This window comes from Barbus barbus (assembly GCF_936440315.1).
Source record: "Barbus barbus genome assembly, chromosome: 6".
NCBI classification, from domain to species: Eukaryota; Metazoa; Chordata; class Actinopteri; order Cypriniformes; family Cyprinidae; genus Barbus; species Barbus barbus.
The window spans coordinates 3712781-3734844 of NC_136734.1; the positions used below are offsets into that span (position 1 = coordinate 3712781).

General features: G+C 34.7%; 1 protein-coding gene across 2 annotated transcripts; it reads right to left on the reverse strand.

Moving 5' to 3' along the window:
- Positions 1–257: 257 nt before the first annotated feature.
- On the reverse strand, positions 258–15457 carry LOC306871470 (excitatory amino acid transporter 1-like; the record flags this gene model as incomplete). 2 transcript variants are annotated; one of them, XR_013784334.1, is made up of 10 exons in its annotated part: positions 258–663; positions 1086–1559; positions 2695–2829; positions 3566–3760; positions 6933–7166; positions 8163–8434; positions 8523–8565; positions 8645–8849; positions 13509–13646; positions 15277–15457. XR_013784334.1 is itself a non-coding variant. In XM_079419429.1 (9 exons), 9 exons carry the CDS (start codon positions 15455–15457, stop codon positions 1349–1351), a joined length of 1614 nt encoding a protein of 537 aa, XP_079275555.1. In that variant the 3' UTR covers positions 264–1348. The 2 variants fall into 2 exon arrangements, 1 of the variants encoding a protein (XP_079275555.1); XM_079419429.1 differs by having other exon boundaries at positions 264–1559.
- Between the last annotated feature and the right edge of the window lie 6607 nt (positions 15458–22064).

Here is a 22064-nt window from a genome sequence, read left to right on the forward strand (position 1 = left end):
ATTTTGATGTGAGAGGACAACAGGAGATGGACGTTTTCAAGTGTTTTGATGGATTTTGGCTTGAAGTTATGTTTAAGGTTAAAATATATTAATGATGGATTTGTTTATTATAAACACAAAGCTTTTCAATTCACAAGACGTTATTTGATGGACTGGAGTGGTGTGGATTATTGTGTTTTTATCAGCTGTTTGGACTCTCATTCTGACGGCACCCATTCACTGAGGATGCAAAACAGGTACAAAATAGAAGGTTCCTGAACAGTCCGGGCCAAAATGCTCTTTTTTTATTTATTGATTTCTTTATTTTGTTCAAGCCAACAGTCATCTATAAAAGTCTTGAAATAAGATGATTACATCAGTTGAATGTACAGTTTTTCAAAAACAACTCATGCACGGTCTGACTTCACAGATTCCAGCTTATTTTCACTGATAAAGGCAGCTGTAGTTGTGTAGCATGGAAACATCACAATATACTGTTGTTTCTGGACTCACAGCCTCACTTTCCAACTTAAGCTGCCAAAACTTCCCATGTGTTTCATAACAACCAGTTTGAAAATGCTTCTTTTTAACTCTTTCTGAAATCTGAAATCATTTCGCTTATTTAAAATCTTTTTTTTTCTTCCCCCAGCCCAAGTAGAAGCATCATTGTGAACATATGTGACCCTGGACCACAAAACCAGTCTTAAGTGTCAATTTCTCAAAACTGAGATTTATACATCATCTGAAAGCTGAATAAATAAGCTTCCAGTTGATGTATGGTTTGTTAGGATAGGACAATATTTAGGCGAGATACAATTATTTAAAAATCAAAATATTGAGAAAATCACCTTTAAAATTGTCCAAATGAAGTTCTTAGCAATGCATATTACTAATCACAAATGAAGTTTTGATATATTTACGGTAAGAAATTTACAAAATATCTTCATGGAACATGATCTTTTCTTAATATCCTAATGATTTTCGGCATAAAAGAAAAATCTATAATTTTGACCCATACAATGTATTTCTGGCTATTGCTACAAATATACCCCAGCGACTTAAGACTGGTTTTGTGCTCCAGGGTCACATATGATTTCCATAATGACATTTATGGTTTTTCTCTTGAATTAGCGAAAACAAACCTGTATCTAGAAAGTTAATAAAAATATGTCTAATGTAATCAAATCCATTTACTCTACAATAAAACAGTTCAAAGAGTACCACACATGTCCATCTCTGCTTGAACTTCAACACATTTGGATGTCTTTGACAGGCATATAAAAAGGCTTGAGATGAATATCAGTCTAGCGTCTGACTAAGTCACTAGTGTTTGTACAAAAACTCCAGTTTTTCCTCAGGAAACAGGCAGTTACATTTTGGTCTCACTGTCAGGGATCTTGGCGTTCACGCACTCGCTCTCCTGAGAGATGAGCTGGTATGACTTCTTGGTCTCGTTCTCCTCCACTACAGAGTTTCCGATCTCGGCGTCGATAGCGCATAGCTCGTGACGTGACAGGTGCTCCACAATGCCAGCACCAATGGAGTCGCCCAAAACATTCGTGGTGGTGCGCAGCCGATCTCTGAAACAGTAGATGAAAACAAACAGATTTATTTTCATGGTGGAAATATTCTGTGCTTGGTCCAAGCACACCACAAATTCTTATCAAAGTCATCTCCTCATCAATGGGGATTTATTTCTCTGGTTTACACATCTGGATGTCACATGAGCCTTTGCTGTGCTCTGAGGGCCTCATGTAGCTTCCGCTTCAGAAAAACAGTTCCTCCATCTTGTGTGAAGTTTTTGCTAACCCATCTTTCCTAGCATGAATGTTCCTCAGAGTCTGAGTCCTCCTCTAGGCCTCACAATGCCTCTTCTGTTCTGTATGCTGCTTTAACCAGCACGTAATCTGACGACAAGCTCCCTGACTGAACTTGAATTCAACGACTGCTGTTTTGCTCTGAATGCGGTGGGAGTAAAGGACACAAGAACATGCTATTGGATATGGGTGTATTGTGCAGTGGGTCCTAAACTCATTGGAAGCAGATGTATGGCCATATACAATTGGATTATGGGTTATGGAATGTTAAAGATAGAATATCTTGCTGCACAGCCCTGAAGTTCTGCCTGGGTCTGTGTGAAGGAATATTACATCAAAGCACCTTCAGAACAGTTGAAATTCTCCTGTTCAGGGTTCCCCCACAGCTTTTGATCAATGAATTTCCATGACTTGTTCATTTTTTTTTTTTATATATAGAGGTTAGATAGTGGTTACAGTCACAAAGAGCCATTTCTAGCCGATAAAGCCATTAAACTTAAAACACACAAAAAAATATTATTATTAATGTAATTTAATATTTCATTATAAACAATAAAATATTCACTTTATTAATTATTTTAAATTGTATTCATTTTTATTCATTTCAATTATTTGTATTAAATAAAATATTTATATTTTAATAAAACTTTCTATTACTTTTAATTTTAAAATTACTAAGTAATTTCTACAAGGCCTAGAAATTGTTATAAACTGAACAAAACCTCACAGTGGGAACCATGTCTGTTTATTAAAGCTGATGAGTGTAGTTCTTCCAATACTTTCTCCTATCCCAGTGTAATATCCAAGTACACATTGGTTACCCTGAAAAGTCATATGTGTGATGTGTCACACACCAAAAAACTTTAAACGTTTGTAATACACAAAAAATAGTACTCACAGGAACCAATCAACTGCGATAATTAGAGTGATGTCATCGGTGGGCAGTCCTACAGAGGTCAGCACTATCACCATGGTAACCAGGCCAGCCTGAGGGATTCCAGCTGCACCAATGCTGGCTGCTGTTGCTGTGATGCTTTAAAATGATACAAAGCATGCATTCAAAAATCATTTTTCATCAGATAAATACTAAAATGGTGTGAGAAATCAACTACATTTAAGGCAAGACCCTACAGGCAAAACCATTGTTTTTTTATGCACTGGGATTCTACTTTTGCAAACATGTCTTCTTTCAGACTAGTGGAAAGAAAACAGTTTATTTTATCACATTTTGTCTATTTGCATCTGTATATTCAATTACAATAGTTTTTTAATGGCTGTTTTCTCAAAATTATTTTTTTCAGTCAGAAATCTCTACTTTTACCTACAACAAAATGTCTATTTTTGTCTATATTCTAAAAAGGTTTTTTTAAATATACAATTTTATTCCTCAACAGTGTTTTTTTTTTTTTTAGAATTTTTATGTATTTTTGGATTTATGGAGTGATACAAAAAAGATATCCAAAATCATCCTGAAATATGTGTCAACATGTCAAATATGTCAAAAATAAACTAAATTAAACTAAAATTTTCATCCTGGCTTTATTCAATGTTCATATTTTTGTTCTGGAAATGTATGCAAATTAGTGTATTTTAATTAGACAATGCCTAATTTGCATTTTTTCACATTTCAAAAAACGTGTAGTAGTACAACATTTAATGTCTTAATGTTCTGTGATTAATCAGCTGTGGAAATATGGTGAAATCTGTTAAGTTTTGCCTTAACTGAATAAGCTGTTATGGAAAAAGTTCTTTATTTAACCAAACGGTACCTGATGGTTAGGATCTCTCCAAAGTTCAAATCCATGTCATTGACTTGTGCGATGAAGATGGCAGCCAGAGCCTCATACAGAGCGGTGCCATCCATGTTTATGGTGGCTCCAACAGGCAGCACAAAACGGGTTACACGTTTATCCACATGGTTATTCTCCTCTAGACACTTAAAGGTGATGGGCAGTGTGGCAGAGCTACGGAGAGACAAATTCATCATTCACTGATCATCATTATGTTCCAAACTCAAAAATGTAGATGAAAGGAAAATGTTGACGCAACTTTTTCAGTGGCGAGTCACAATGGGATGTCTAGTTCCAACAAATACCTTAAAAATAATCCATATTGAGAACATATACAAACACTAAAGTATTAATCATATTCTTTTTTGGGTAAACTAACCTTTTTAAACATGTTCTGAGACTCATTCTAGCGCTATAGCAAAATAACCCTTAGGAAAACTAACAATAACCATGGGTTTTTTGGTTTTATTTGTAGTAAAACCTTGGTTTATTTTCGTAACGGAAATCACATTTTACTTGTGTTCTGAATAAGAGTTTACAGTATGTGTTGAATGTGATGAAATAAAAGCACAGAGTACAGGACATAATGACACAAATATCTTTCTACTGAGTCGTCCTCGTTGACCAGCGTAATTCCATTCATGAACAAATTATGCATATTCTCTTATGCAATTCTCTTATTGTGCAATTCTCTACAGTAATTCAAAAACAAAGTACTACAAATGTATTGCCATTTCCAAACGAATTACACATGAGCCGGTGTTGTGCTGAATTCTGACCCCCGCCAGATCAAGATGAATTTGTTCTGACACAGTTTAACTCTGAGCTCTTGACATATTTTATTACCATTTTCTAAACTATAGCAAATAAACTGTGATAATGTGAGAAATGTGAGTACATTTTGGTTTGACTGTATATTTAATTAAGACTATGCAGTGCTATTTTATATTTGATTATTCAGTTTCTGTACCTGAACACCTACAAACTTGAAAAAAACATTGTGTAAATAGCACAAATAAATAAATAGAACAAACATACAAATTAAACAATTTCAAACAGGGCCCCACTGGTACAACCTGCACCGGGGCCCCGCAAACCCCAGCTACGGCCCTGCTTTAATTTTAGATTTACATTATAATTACTCTTGCATGACTGGCCATTGAGTTCATAAAATCAAGAGAATCTTATGTGATTAGTTATAATGCAAAATGCTGTAAAAACTCGTAAAAAGAAATATGATGCACTATTTGCAGATCTAAATTTAATGCCGCAATAGACACTTTTAATTTCATTTTATTTGCGAGACACGCTCCACATATTTTTATATGTTTAAGTCATAAGTTTACATACACATTATGTATTATATAATATATTAATAGCCTAAAAAAGAAAAGAAAAAAAAACTGTGCAGTCCTATTCTGCCCGCTGTTCTAAAGAAAAATCTTAATATGTTGCCTTGAGCATCAGTGAATGTTTGCAGTTTTTGATCATGACAACTCACAGTATCAAGAATCAGTTTTAAGAATTAAGCATGTAATCTTTTGAACTCGATTTTTTTGTGGAATTTCAGTTATTATTTAGTCGTGTGGCCTGTATATAAAAATCTATTATATAAAAATAGCTTATTTTAAAATAGCCCCCCCAACCACTGTAAAATAATGCTGCCCCACCAAATTTTCGAAATGCCCCCCCAGTCACACAATCCTAGAACCGGGCCTGGGTGTGGGGGAGGGGTTAGGATTAGGCAATCAGGTAGCGATTTCAACTAAAGGGGGTAATAATTTGTCGAAAATGGGCACAACACCGGTACCATGAACTAGGGGTGTGCGATATGACGATTTTTGATCGTGGACGATAAAAATGTCTCCACGATCTGCTTTTTAAGAAATATCGTAGTATCGCGCTACAGCACACATTGTCAAGTACAGTTCTGGCGCCTCCGTCTCTATATACTGTACAACACGACATACAGCAGTAGAGTTACTCTGACAGGACACTGCACTTATTCGCGATCGCAAAAGTACATTATTTGCATACAAGCCTTGCTGGTTAAATGTTTAATTCACGCGCTGGTCTGACGTGCGCATGTTCTGAGCGGATTCACCTGAAGCACGCGCACTAAAACGCCTGTCTAACAGCGCCTGATTACTCAACTAAGTTATATTTTGCGCTAATACTGTCAAAACACACAAGGTTTACATACAGACTGAGTTGGTTATCTCTAAAATGAAAGTAAATAGTTAAGAGAGAGAGAAACGGATGCGTGCCTGTATATTAGATGCGTGCAGCTCTTAAAGGAACAGGACACTAAACGTGCTGTCGACTGTCATTAAAGGGATAGTTCACCCTAAAATTTAATTTCTGTCATTATTTACTCAGTGGAAAACCAAACAGTTGCTGATCCACATTGACTTTGATAGTAGGAAAGAAAAATCCTATGGAAGTCACTGAGGACCAGCAACTGTTTGGTTTTCCACCTTCTTCAAAATAGCATTTATAAATGTTCAGCACAAGAAAGAAACTCATTCCGGTTTAAAACAACTTTTGAGTAAATGATGATATAAAAATACAACATTATGACAGAATTGACAGACAGATGACAGAATATTAATTTGTGGGGGAACTATTCATTTAACGTTAACAAAACAACAAAACGCAAAAGAGAAAAATCACTCACTATTCTTGACTGAAAAACTTTAATACAGTTGCTTTAGGAATCAGTCTATCTAGTGTTTTATTTTTATATTTGTTCATTCAATTTCATTGAATGCTCTGCTAAATACACCTATTGTACCTGGAAATAAAGCACTGTTTGTTTTATTTGTATATTATGTGTATTTGTAATGTGTATCTTTGTTCTTATTTTTTAATAAGAAAAATAAAATAATGACAAAGATTTTTTATCTTCGCCCACTTTGGCCTAAATATCTGCCATGCATCTTTGTCTTTCTAGTTTGGCTGTAATGCTCAGACAACTTGTAAAACCAAAATAGTAAAACTAACAAAGAATCGTGATAAAAATCGTGAATCGTGATATTTCTATAAAAAATCGTGATATGATATTTTTCCCATATCGCCCACCCCTACCATGAACACCTGTTCAACGTAATGAATAGCTCAAAAAAACAAGTCTCTGGTATGAATCTGTTTAATGACTCATTTACTGAATTAAATCGTTCAGAGAGGCTACTGAATCAACATATTATTTTAAGTGATATCCGTAACAAGTTAGCATTATTTTCAGTGAAATCCGTATCGAAATTATGCAAGCTGGTTAGTAAATTAAATATACAATTTTATAAAAATGTATATATGTATTGAAAATGATTTAAATTTAAAAGCTCACCTGGAGGAGGTACCGAGTGCAGTGACAAGGGCTTGCAGAAGTCCAGCGATGAACACAAATGGATTTTTACGCGTCACAAGGAAGTAAAGCAAAGGCAGTACGATGACTGCATGTATCAGTAGGCCGATGATGACTGTGATGGTGTACATGCCCAATTGGCCTCCCATTTCTGATATATCATCCATCTCAACTATCTTTCCCGCAATCAGGAACATTATGCCGAGAGGAGCGTACCTGAGGTGGGAAAACAAATTAGATAGTTATTACCGCTTCGGGAAAAAATAGTGGAAAACCTACTTAATTAAGGCAAAGAGAATGTTCTAAGTTGTCTAATAAAGTGTTTTTCTATAGTCATGTTTTTTCTCGCGGTGCTTCAGACTGCGACTAAAATGTTCACAAATGCTTTATCTATTTATTATCTAACAACATGATATCTGAAAGTCGAGGAGGCGTTTGCATGCGTCAATATTGGCTTTCGCCAGTTCACACAAAGTTTAAAGCTATAACTTAAAAGTGTTGTGGTCCATACTAAATTAGGCCTATTGAGCTATTAAAGGGATCGTTCACCCAAAAATGAAAATTCTGCCATCATTTACTCACCCTCATGTCGTTCCAATCCTGCAGGAGTTTCTTTCTTGAAGATGTTGAACATAAAAGGAGATATTTGAAGAATGCTGGTAATCAAACAGTTTCCATACAATGGAAGTCAATGGCTACCTGCAACTGTTTGGTTCTTTAAAATTTTTCAAAATATCTTCCTTTGTTCAACATAAGAAAGAAACTCATACAGGTTTGGAACGACATGAGGGTGAGTAAATGATGACAAAATTTTCATAAAATTAAAATATTCCTTTAAGAATTCAAATGCTGACCTATACATTGCCATATATAGGCCTATTAAATGTTGCCATTTAAATTGTAAGTCAGTGCTAACAATTTATTTAGACACTTTTTTAACTGACAAACGAATAAAAATATAGACTTATCTATTAGCGTCTTAGCAGAGCAATTAATTATTCCATTATTTATTATATGAGGGACAATTTTGAACTCTTTCCTCTAATTTCATTATGTTTTAATTGCTAATGTTCCAGTAAGTCTGCTTGAAATTAAAATTGCAAAAACAATCTTGCAGGTCATGGTTTTCATAAATTAGAAAAAACACTGTTTGTGAAAACCAAGTACATAATGTGCTCAAAGCTGAAAACTTTCCCACCCTAAATCACTCACCACATGATAATGGCAACAAGCCTCATGATGGCCTCATTTAGACAGTCAAAGAAATCCCGTAGTGGTTGACCCTGCTCCTTCATGTTCCCAATGATGAAGCCAAAGCACATGGAGAAGACCACGAGTCCGAGCGCGTTGATTCCATTAACCGTTCCCAGCACTGGTATCACCTCTTCACGTTTGAGTTCCTGCGACCCGTTATTCAAACTGAACAACGTCTCGTTCACCAAAACCTTAACTGTGACCACTCGCTTGGCATATTGCGTTTTAAACTGATGAAGGTAGAAAGAATAGAAACAGTTACTTGGTTGTGTTTACCATCTTATAGGATACTAGATTTTTAGTGGTTAAAAACATTACCTGTTGAGTACAAGCTTGCACTAAATTAGGAGGAAACATGTTTCTAGTAAAAATAAAAAAGAATACATTGTTAGAAAAAAAAACATAATAAAATTGTAAATTAAAAATGTACTTCACCTTACCTGATGAGATCGAGGAAGGCATCTGCTGGACTGACTTGTTCTATCTTCTCTTGTTTGGTGAATTCGTCTTTAGAGCCTCTTCCCGGGTGGATGATGAGCACCATGACGATCCCGATGAACACAGCGATAATAGTGGTGGTGGTGTAGTAAACTACGGCTCTCACACCCATCTTCCCTGAAGCTCGACTGTCCAGAGCAGCCATACCTGCACACAGGTGACTGCAATATTAGTTTGTTTCATATGATTCTGTGGATGCATGTACATATAGTAGGGGTGTAACGGTACACGTATTCGTACCGCATGTGCACCGAACGAATACAGTATTTTTTTTTCAGGAAATTCAAAAAATAATGGGTTTTGACAGTCTTTGATGTGGCATTACAGATCGCTGTATAAACGCCTTGGAGAGCCGCTTCTAGGGAGGTTCAGAAACGTGCTGGTATAAACACAACACAAGCATTGACTCGAGCGGCTTCGATCAGCTCCGGTTCCCGTGTCTGAGCCGTGACTTGTGCAGAGTGGAGCGCGAGTGAACGCGATCATTCCTTCCTCTGTACTACTAGTTTTAATGCGAATAAACATGACTGAACATCCCATGCCTCATGTAATCGCTCTATCAGTGTTTCAACCGCTGTAAGACATCAACAAAACAGCAAGGAAATAAACGGAGTATCTATTTACACTAAGTGCAAAATAGCCCGCCTTGTTGGCAGACGCTATTTACACTAACTCCGCCCACCAAAGTCTGATTGGGACAGTCAACAATAAAAAAAGATGTAACATCAGTTTCAGTGGCGTAGGTGGATAAGCGCGCGCTTTTTGAATTCGAGCCCGTCTTTTTCACAACTTTTTTTTCCTCCCGTTTCAAATCTCATATCGCATCGAAAAGGCATTTATTTTCAAAGGAAATAATCAAAAAGTTGAAAATAATGTATCGGGTAGGGTTAGGGTAGGTGTAGGTTATTGTCCCAATAAGCATATCCATTTAATAATTTGAATTAAAATTAGAATTTACACTCAGTACGTTATTATTGCATATTGTTTTATAATGTACTACAATACTGAGGTGCAGATAATTGCCACTATTTGCGATAAGTAGTATAAATAGCAGAAAATCTTGCTATTTTAACAGTGTAAATAGAATCTACAACTATTTGCACTTAGTGTCAATAGCATATCGTTAAAAAGTACTGCTATTTTCACTTGGTGTAAACAGCATCTATCGCTAAGAAAATATGCTATTTGCACTGCCACTGCCGGAAATAAAATGTTACGTAGCATTTCATTTACCTCAGCAAGTCATAAGTGTCCACAGCTCGTTAGTTCACTATAAAGAAATTAAGTCTAGAGAGAAGTATTTCACGAAATATTACAGCATTGTAACCTTATAATGTAAAAGGGCTCCCTATAGTTTTAAGCATATGCTGAGGTAGATTTTTATCACTAAGAAAATTTAAACTACAACTGAATGTATTTAAAGAAAGAGCAACTTGTTCAGTAAACCACTGTTTATTAGAAAAAAAAGTTTAGTTTTTCCCCCTGCTGTACCAAAATCATACCGAACCCTGACGTTAAAACCAAGGTATGTACCGAACGGTCATATTTGTGTACCGCTACACCCCTAGCAACAGCATACTGGATATACAACCGCATATACATACAATGACAGTCAAAAGGTTGGAAACACCTACTCATTCTACACTAGAATTCAAACATTTAGGGTTGGTCAGATTTTTTGGTCACACTTTAGTTTAAGGTCCAGTTATCACCATTAACTCAGTAAACTTCTAATTTGCTGCTTATTAATAGTTAGTGAGGTAGTTGTTAAGTTTAGGTATGAGGTTAAGGGATCTAAAATATGGTCATGCGGAATAAGGCATTAATATGTGCTTTTTACATACTAATAAACAGCCAATATGCCAGTAATATGAATGATAAGAAGCTACTAGTTCATAGTGAGGTCCTTAAAATCAAGTGTTACAGTTTTTTGTTGTTGTTGTTGTTTAATGCTCACAAAGGCTTCATTTATTTGTTAAAAACTCCAGTAAAAAATATTATTACAATTTAAAATGTTTTTTTTGTTGTAATATATTTTAAAATGTAATTTATTCCTGTGATCAAAGCTGAATTTTCAGCATCATTACCAAAGTATTCAGTGTCACCTGATCTTTCAGAAATAATAATTATTTGCTACTCATGATACATTATTATTATCAATATTGAAAACAGTTGTGATGCTTCATATTTTTATGGAAAAACGTTGATATGAGTATATTTTGATTAATTTAAAGGTAAAAAACAGCACTTATTTGAAATAGAAATCTTACACATTTGATCAATTCATGCATCGTTGTTGAATAAAAGTATTAATTTCTTTAAAAAAAATGAAATAAAATCTTACTCACCCCAAACCTTTGAATGGTAAAATATATTATGACTATTTTAGACTTATTTGGATATTATTTAAGTCATAAAAACTATGAAATAACACAAATGGCAGGAATTATCTTTTGACAAAATGTGAAACTCTCTTATTTGAGCTTCTTTGTCTAGATTTTGCCAGTTTTTGGGCTGATTTGTCTTCACACTTAAGTCTATAGTTATTGAATAAACATTTTTAAGGACATAACAATTTATATTTGTCTACAAAACACGCTTTCAGACTAAACCTAAAATCAGTCAAATTCAGTGTGAAATCCAGAAAGAAAGAAAGTCTCTACATTGATGATCAACAACAATAGCTTTTATAGGAGTCAGACAGTATATTTCCTGAAGGTCACTGACCACGACTGCCATTCAGCATTTCTCTCTATAGGACAGAAACAGCCATTGTATTGAACTAAGTATGCCTTCCATTATTGTGTATGGGGTATGTGTGTGTGTGTGTGCATGTCTGATCCTAAGTAGTGATCTCACTGCCCCCAACCCCATAAAACCCCTCAGCTTTACACCCCACAGTGGCCTGGGAACCTTCTGCACAGGGCATGTTCTCGTCCTGCTGCTCTCATTAGTTCTCGTCTCTATGGTAACAATGACTTCCCCACCAGAGTCTTATAAAGTCTTATTCTCCTATACCGCAGAGTAATTACCTCACACACACACACACAGTCTTCAAAGACGAATTGTGTGTGACCCTCACAAAGAACCTCATCTAATGAGAGCTCAATCTCAAGCTCAATCAGCAAACGGCCAGAATTTGCTGAAAAACTAAGTCTGTCTGTTCCATCAAGTAGCTGTTTAATCAAGAACTAAAATAGTGAACTGCAGCAGGTGATTTGAATAATTCCTCAAATTTTGAGAAAAGTATTGGAACTACTTTTTAAGAAACTGGGCTTATGATTTTTAGACAGTGGGTGGAAAAATAGATTCAAACCACATCTAGAGATCAGAATATCACAGATTTTGACTTTTTGGTCTGACTCATAAACAACCTGTATATAATATTTGATGAATAAAAAGTTAAAAAGAACTGCTTTTATTCATAACAGAAATGTTGTGTAACAATATAACAAAACTGTTTGGGGACAGTATTTTTTTTTTTAAAGAAATTAATTATTTTATTGAGCAAGAATATGTCAAACTGATAAAAAAAAGTGCTAGTAAAGTCTTGTATTGTTACAAAAGATTCCTATTTTGAATAAATGCTGTTCTATTTGACTTTTTATTCATCAAAAAATTCTGAAAAAAAGTATCACAGTTTCCAAAAAAATATTAAGCAGCACAACTGTATCATTCATTGATAATAAATCAGCATATTAGAATGATTTCAGACGGATCATGTGACACAGAAGACTGGAGTAATGATGCTGAAAATTCAGCTTTGCCACCACAACAATCAATTATATTTTAAAGTCCATTAAAATAGAAACACATTATTTTTAAATGGTAGTAATATTTCAAAATATTCCTGTTTATTTTACTGTATTTTGATCAAATAAAAGCAGCCTTGATGAACAAGTTGGTCCTTGTTTTGGCTTTTACAGATTTTCCAAATAATTCAACATTATTCCAAAGAAAAACTAATATTTGTTTTAATCATCTTTCATCAAAATGTAATAATTTGCTCAACCTCTTCCCTTTTCTGAGGAAATCTTGAATATCTTTTACTTTTTAACCCCTTCGCTCCAGCCATCTAACTCCATTCTGCTATGTAACAGCCACATTTCACAATCCAATCAATTTTTGCTAGATAAAATCAAGTCCTGCAATAGTTTTTTCTCATGTTAGTAAAATGACTCTTGATGAATGCTGTTTCATGTGGGCTCTATAGCATAAAAGCAGCTGTTTAACTTTCAAAGATGGACAAAAGCATTATCTTTTTTATTCTATATAAGCTGTGTTTGTACCACATGGCATCCATCAATCTGCCTGGAAACGGTTTGCGGCTTTATTTAGAAAGCAGTAAATGCTATTTATATACAGAGAATGTGTGTGTGTGAGAGAGAGAGATGACTGAAAGGAGCTTTTGTTCATTTCTCTGTATGGTCACTTTGACCTTTGACCTCTTGTCTGTTTGTAAAGTGACCATCAAAGCTCTGACCTCACACACGCTCTCACCTACTGTATGTTGACCTTCCCCAAGATTTATTTTTAAACAAAACAGGCCTAGAAGCTGAACTAGCCTTGTTGAAGTTCTCAAATCTAACTGAATTCTTCTTAAAACTATTATATTCTTAAGCGTATTTGGTTTTGCAAATATATTTACAGCTGAAAAAACAGAATTGCTTCAGCAGCACGAGTGACATAACAATATCTGCTGTCCCATTTGAGCCTGACCAAATCAGATTGGGCCCCGTCCCCTTCCCCTCCATCATGTGTTTGTCTCAGACTCATAGTGCCTGGTGGCGCCGCAGCAGCCAGTACCTGTGATTAAACTGGACACCAGCAGGGGGAGCACCAGCATCTGCAGCATTCTCATCAGCAGCTCTCCAGGAAAGGAGAAGTACTTCACCTCTCGATAGGACATTTTATACGGCCGCAGTCCGAATCCCAGAATTATACCTGTGAGAGAAACACACATGCACCTTTAAAGGAACACTCCACTTTTTTGGGAAATAGGCTCTAACTTCCCTAAAGTTAAACAGTTGAGTTTTACCGTTTTTTGAATCCATTCAGCCGATATCCGGGTCCGGTGGGAGCACGTTTAGCTTAGCTTAGCATAGATCATTGTATCAGATTAGACCATTAGCATTTGGTCATCAAAAATGACCAAAGACTTTCGATAATTTGAAGCTTGACTCTTCTGTAGTTACATCGTGTACTAAGACCGACGGATAATGAAAAGTTGTGATTTTCTAGGCCGATATGGCTAGGAATTATACTCTCATTCCGGCGTAATAATCAAGGAAATTTGCTGCCGTATCGTGGGTGCAGCAAGCGCAATGATATTACGCAGCGCCTGAAAGTAGTCCCCAGCTAGGTAACTAGTTATGATATAGCTGATATAATATATGATATAGGGACTACTTTCAGGCGCTGCGTAATATCATTGCGCCTGCTGCTCCCATGGTACGGCAGCAAAGTTTATTATTGAAACTCTTTGGTAATTTTTGAGCGAGATACTAATGGTCTAATCCGATTCAATGATCTATGCTAAGCTAAGCTAAAAGTGCTACCGCCAGACATGGAGATCGGCTGAATGGAATCAAAAACTGAGTTTTCCTTTAATTGATCTGTAAAAAAAGCATTTAGCTTTTTTTTTTTTTTTTTTTTTTTTTTTTTTTTTTTAAGCTGGAGTGTTTAGGTTGTTATGTAACATGTTTTTTTATATTCTGAAACAGAAGAAGAAAAAAATGAATGTCATGATTGTGAAATAGTTTAAGTGTGTCAGTGCTAAAGTCAGAGCACAATACCGTCTTTGTCAAAACAAACCTGCTGTAAAGAAAAGCTAATGGAATTTCTATCACAGTTTGGAACTAATCATAATGGGATCCAAAGAGAAACAGTATATTGTTATGTATTTAAAAAACAAAATTTCCAGATCATCATATTAGTTCCAAAGTAACATAAAAATTTAATTTAAATGTTCAGTATTGCTTTACAATTTTTTTAAGCCTAAGGTTCAGTGTTTTATGATATCCAATGCAAAAAATAAAGTCTAATATATAAGTTATATATATATATATATATATATATATATATATATATATATATATAATGTTGAATATGATGATGGCATAACAAAATACTTGCTAAATAATGCTGTATGACATTAAATATGTTAACATTAATGTATGAAATGTAAATTAGGCAGATTAATCTGCCATTATTTGGCCATTTTGAAATTCACAATTTTATAATTTAACACACACACACTAATATATTAAGGTTATTTTATGTAATGTTAAATGTATAAAACTGTGAATTCTAATTAAATATTTTGTTTTGTTTTATATTAAATTTGTTTATTCATTAATATTACATTTTAACCCATTTTATATAACATGTTTAGCTTTATATTTAATTGCATTTTATTATTGATTTTATTCAATTATAATTTTATTCAATTTTTACTTTTATGCCATTTTTACTTTCATATATATTTGCATTTTGATTCAATTCCAATATTATGTAAATCTACATTTGTGTGTGTTTTTCTCTTTCAGAGTAGTAGGCCAGACAGTCATCTCACCAATGATGACGGCAGCGACTGTGAAGATGACGAAGGCATTCCGCCTGAAGAAGCCTCTGACGTCATCAGTGGTGATGTTCTGTACGGTGTTGCGCGCCCGCTGTGAGCGCTCTGTGAAGCCGTCCCGCAGCTGCTGCACTCTGCTGCGCTGCAGACGCGTCTCTCCGTTACTCTGAGTCATGCCTGATGGGGGCGCCACACCGGACACACCAGACTCCGCTCAACGATTAACGGGAAACTCCAATAACTGCAGAGAACAACATACAGGTCTAATGCAATATTCAGTCATAATAATATTAGAGGTAACTCAATTTTTACATTTTCTTACGAAATTGTGAGTGCACCGGAAATTAAAGTGGTGTAGGATTTACATTGAAATAATTGTCATTCAGAAATTTCACCAAAAAATCTCAAAGATCCAGCTGTAATGTTGAATGAAACGTGAAATTTAAGAAGGTTTTACAAAAAATTTACACCACAGTGCTAGTACGTTTTGAGGAGCTGAAATTGTGTTTGCATCACTGCACTGTAAAAAAATATTTTCTTATACTTATCCTAAAATAAGGATTATTGAAGTATGTTTAAAAAATACTATTTCACACTTTCTAATTCAATAATTATTTGTGTCACTTGCAGGTTCTCTGTATTTATTTTGTGAATTTTACTAGCAATTTCTGTGTGAAAATTGCTTTTACACCCTTTTTTGTTTTTTTCTTACGGTAGGTGTCTGCAAATCAACAATTGGATTGGTCTCTGTCATGTACTAGCTTGTTTTATCATCCGCAAAGTGGAAATCCTGAATCACATCTTCAAGATATGTAATAGCACACTTCTCTTTAACAGACCGCAAGATTTAAGGCATCAACGGTGCATGCCGTATTATTACAATCAGTGTTAGTGGTTTGTTCAAATCACTAACCTTAAGTATGAGCAACAATGATAGTGATGCTTGCCTAAAACTAAAACACTTCAAACAAATCTAAACTGTAAAAAAAAGTTTATTTTAAAGTTTTTTTTTTCAGTTTTTCTACTTCAAAATTTCATGTTAATTCAATGTGTTACTTTCCGTTTTCTGTAATTATTTGTGAGATTTACTAGCAATTTCTGAGTGAAAATTGTTTTGACACCATTTTTTTTAAATGTAACCTAAATTCTATTTTTTTCACTCTTAAAATAAAGGTTCCAAAAGGGGTTTCCGCAACAGTTCCATTGAAGAACCATTTTTGATTCGGTTCCCCAAAGAACCTTTGAGTAAAAAGTTCTTAAAAGAACCATTTTTTTTCCAGTGTGAAAAACATTTGATAATCTAAAGAACCTTTTTCCACAATATAGAACCTTTTGTGCGATAGGAAGGTTCTATGAATATTTTTAAGAGTGTAAATAACCTTTTGAGGTTCCATGGATGTTAAAGGTTTCTCTTAGAAACATTGATGCCAATAAAGAACCAATGTATCCAAATTTAGGTTCTCTTAACCAACTCATTTTAATTTGACTAAAAGTCCCACTCAGTCAGGACATTAACTTCTTGTACCATTTGCACACAAACAGTCACACTACAAACATGTGTCCAAATGATTTCATTACAAGTGACATCAGCACAGGTCTCTGAAACCCAGCCAGATACGTCTGCGCTGAAAAAAGTTACAAAGTACTCCTGCTATCTTTCCACGTGTGCTATAGGAACACAGCCATACCAAACATTGCTACTCTCCCTCTCACACACTTGGACTCACATGGTCTGAGAAAACTCCCACATTTAGAACAATAACTGACAGTTACTCACATCAAAATAAGGGAATCGGTCCAACCCTGCCTCTGACGAAGATCCTCAGCGCAGAGAGCCTGGAGAGAAGTGTGTACTTAGAAAGAAATTCGCAGGAGCTCGCAAGGAAGGGACTGCAAGTGTGAAGGGTGTGAGTGAAAAGGACAGAGAAGAACCAATAACAGCGTGGAGGGAAGATGAGAAGGGCGGAGCATGCTGAAAAAGAGAAGCTCTTTCACACAGAGGAAGAACTGCCAGCTCGACTGTGGGAGGGGCTTTGGAAAGAGATGAAGAGTTGGAGGGAAAAGCATGTGTTTGTTTTCACATGCAGTTAGAGCCACATGGTCTGAGACCACTCTGTAAAAACTAATTTCATCACCTCATGTGAGATGCTCTTTGGATCGTTTGCAAGTCATCTAGAACATGTTCATCAAGTCTTGTAACGACTTGTCAGCTCTACTCCAAGTCAATTAAAATAATATTCACAACCCATATCACTTGCATAATCTGACATATTTGGGTGTTCAACAGAAAAACAAATGCAGGAGTGAGGTGATTTTGGAAGCGGGGGTACTTCGAATATCAAAGTTGTGGCGCTTGTTTGATAAAAAGATAAACTTATGAAAAAATAAACCTTTTGTATATAGTTTATGAATAATTGTAGAAGTTTAGCAGTGAAAGTGCTGTGTGAGCAAATGATATATTGTAAAAAAAATTAACTTTTCTTAAAAAGCTTTTTTTAAAATGTAAAATATATTTTTAGCTTTTTAAGAAAAGTTACTTTTTTTTAAAGTTCATTATTTTAATTAATTTAAGTACATGCTATGCTGTAATGAAAAAGCAGTTGCTTATCTGCGCAAATATTAAATATATATAAACATATTTATAAAAGAAAAGTTTTATTTGATTATTTATTCATGTTCATTAACGTGTATTACATAACATTAAATATATTTTACTTTTTTAATTTAAAAAACTTTTTTAGTTTTTTTTTAAATAATGAATTTATTTATTCAACTAATACATGTTTGTTGCTGTAATGACAAAAAAAATTTTTTTCATGTAATACATATTTATTTTTTTAATGCTTTGGTAAGATTGTGCTATACTCTCACGTCAATGAAGCTCATTTGAAATTAACTTAATTAAATCTAATATGATTTAGATGTACAATACAATCCATGTTTTCTGTGAAGTGTTATTGTCTTTCTGAAAACTGTCTTGGTTTTGCGTCATCAGTCCGTTTGTCATATAAAACTTGCAAACGAGCTGAGTGGGATGATATATGACATTGTGTGGTTTGGTTTTTGGCACCAAGAAAGAGTGACTGGAGTGAAATCTGGCTGCTGATCAGATAAGATCCGCAGCTCCGTTTGCACCGGCTCTCTCTTCTTTCCAGGAAGTCAGAGTTTCATCATATGTTCGGTGAAAAGGGAAACTCACAGAGGAACTGTCTATGCTAAGAACAGACACTCAGAGCAGAACGGAGAGCTTAATGTGAGAATTTAAAATAATTACAAACTGTATTTTAATTGATTTGAAAGGAAACACTGGTGCTTTAAGAAATTTGCACAACAAAGAGTGCTGGAATAGTTAAGAGTGTGTGTGTACAGGTTTATATATCCTGGTGGGGACGTAAAACTGAATACACACAGACTCATGGGGACAGAGTCACGGTGGGGACCTAAATTGAGGTCCCCATGGGTACAGAAGCTTATAAATCATACAGAATGGGTTTTTTTGAGAAAGTAAAAATGCACAAAGTTTCATGTAAGGTGTAGGGCGATAGAAAATATGGTTTGTACAGTATAAAAAGCATTACGCCTATGGAGAGTCCCTACAAGGATAGCTGACCAGACTCTGTGTGTGTGTGTATTCTCCTGTGTGTCTATAATCAATGTTACTTTCAACACCTTTTCAGCAGCGTCTGCCACACCTGGAGGGAAACTAGATTGGGTAACTCTGAACACGGTCTGCTAAAAGCCCTAAAGGGGCTCATTACAAGAGATTGGGCAACCCCGAGTGATATTATAGTTATTTCACCTGATGATTGTGATGGTGGTATCAGGTAACTCTGCAATGCTTACTATAATGGAAATAAAGTTTTAGTCAAATGTAAGCCTGCTAAGTGTAATTTTCTAATTTTCTGATGTTAAAATACTTTTTCCTATCCCGGATTAATATGCAAAGACAATTGGGTTGACAAGTGGGTTGTTGGTTAATTTCACTAAAAAAGTTTTTTTTTTTTTTTTACACACTTCAGCTTAAAAATGTGGGGGTTGAAAATTAAATGAATTCTTCCGTTTTGGCATCTATAATTCTTAACCTTTGACATATTTCATTAGATTCTATTCAAGTCATGTGCTTCTCTATATGAACAAACATTAAATATATTTTATATAAAAATATAAGTTGTTTATTAAAAAGTTTCCATTCTCATTCATTCATTCGTCCATCAGTGTATTACATGTTTACTAATCTGTATGAGCAAACATTAAATAAATAAATAGATTTAAAAAAATTATTATGTATTTATTATTACTATTATTTACATTTATTTCATTTAAATGCATTAAATAAAAGATTCCAAAGACATTGATTGAATATGAAGTAAATAACTACAAACTTGAATCAATGATTATCAGTGAAAATCTATAAAGCTGCATAATCTAATACAAAAGCCAAGCAGTTTGTTCTAGTAGTGTTTGCTGTGTTATAATATCTTGTGCATTATTTAGATATTTTTGTACAATAAAGTAACCATAACATATTAACCAGATAACCATAATTGTTCAGATTATTTCAGTTAATTTGTTCAAATAAAGTATCTGACACACAGTAAATGGACATTGTATGTCAAAAAATAAAAACTCAGTTCCATGGTGGTAAAGCTCATTTCTGAGGGTGAATGCGGGGTTAGGAAGTCATTTTGATAGAGTTTGCCATTGTAAAGTGTTTGAGGGACCCATACAAGCACACAGCGGGTCAGGGGCATTTTGGGAAATGACAAAAGAGGGACGTCTGAATTAGGAGCTGAGTAACTTAGATTTGGAGTTTCCATGGAAACACTGGTTAGGAATGACTGGCAAGACTGGGAAACATCTGTTTGCTTTCTGCTCAGCTTTTGATACTGAATGCAGAATAAAAGAACCAGTTATTAGGAGTTTCATGGCAGAATTTTCTTACTCGTTTTAACAGCATGAGTCAGCAGATGACACATTTGTTTTATAGATGTTAGGTGAATCAATAAAGTGAAGTTAAACTAAGGCAAGAGCTTCAGTTAAGTCAGATAACAGTCTCATGAACCACCACAATAAAATAACAACAACAACAACAACAAAAGTTTCTTATCCTTATCAAGGCTGCATTTATTTGACCAAATGTACAGAAAAAAATTTAATTTTGTGAAATATTATTGCAATTTAAAATAACAGTTTTCCACTTTACTACACTTTAAAATATGATTTATTCCTGTGATGCGCAGCTGAATTTTCAGCATCATTACTCCAGTCTTCAGAAATCATTCTAATATGCTGATTTATAATCAATGAACGAAACAGTTGCTGTATAATATTTTTTTTGGGACCTGTGATCATTTTTTCAGGATTATCTGATAAATGTTAAAAAGAACAGTGTTTATTCAAAATAGAAATTTTGTGATACAATATACATCACTGTAAACCCGAACAGTGAAATGAATGAAATGAAATGAGTAACTTTCACTCAAATAATAATGAAAGTTCAAAATGAAATAAGCTCAAAATGTCGGTATAGTAAGGGGAACTTAAAATGATTGTGTTTTTTAGTTCCCAGCATGCTTTGCATCAGACAACAAGGAAAGTAAATGTAGGAATTAAGTGTTATTTTGTGAGTTTAACATAGAGAGACATAAGTTAGAGACTATTACCTAACAAGAATCTCTGATTAATGATTTACTAGTAATAGCGTTCAGTTTAAACTGGTAGTTCACTATTAGCTGATCAATAACTACTAATTAACTAACTACTACTGTATACAGGTTCATAATTGATGTGAATTATGCATAATGTCTAATGAAGATCATGGTAACCCAATAGTAATGACTCAAGTATTACCAAATCCTTCTAAAGGAACTACTCATTACTTGGATCAGTATTCTAAAGTGAAAAGCATTATAACTCCCTATCCCTAATATTGACTGACGTCATTGTGAGCTTTTGACATATATGTAAGGTTCTGGATGGTAATGACTCATGTGTTACTACATCCTTCTGCAAAAACTACTCATTACTTGGATCAGTATTCTCAAGTGAAGATCACAGTAACCCACTAGTAATGATTTAGGTGTTACCAAACCTAGCTAAATGAATTACTAACCAAAACTTTACAAAAATCAGATTATTTGAATGATTTCTGAAGGATCATGTGACACTGAAGACTGTAATAATGGTTGATGAAAATTCAGCACTTCTTCACAGAAATAATTTATACACTGTAAAAAATTTCCAGCTGTAATTATTATTTAGTAACTAAAGTATATTAAAATAGCAAAGTAAAAGAAATTGCAATGATATTTCACAATATTACTGTTTTTTCTGTATTTTTGATCAAATAAATACAACCTTGATGAGCATAAGAAACTACATTAAATCTTACATTTATGTATTTTTAAGGTGAAAACGAAAATGCATCTGATATCTTATCACTCGGGATTATAGCTCAAACAGTGTGGGCTAAACTCTGCACCACAAGTTCAAACTTAGGGTTAGAGATTTGCTCCAACTCCCAGGGAACATTACATCACTTTCGTTCACTGTCTGTCCCCTCCAAGAAGACCTTTAAAACCTGTCTGCCTCTCTGCTGCATTATGGCCATGTATCTCAGACCGGTGAGACAGGGTGGGGGTTTCCCAGGGGACAGGGCTGTATTTGGGGCAGGTGATGCGATCTGTTCTCCTCTCAACCCTCCAGAGAACAGCGACAGTGGGAACGCAGGGAGTTATGGGGCGGCTTTGTGCGGCCGTGGCATTGTGCGCCGGGGTTCCCAG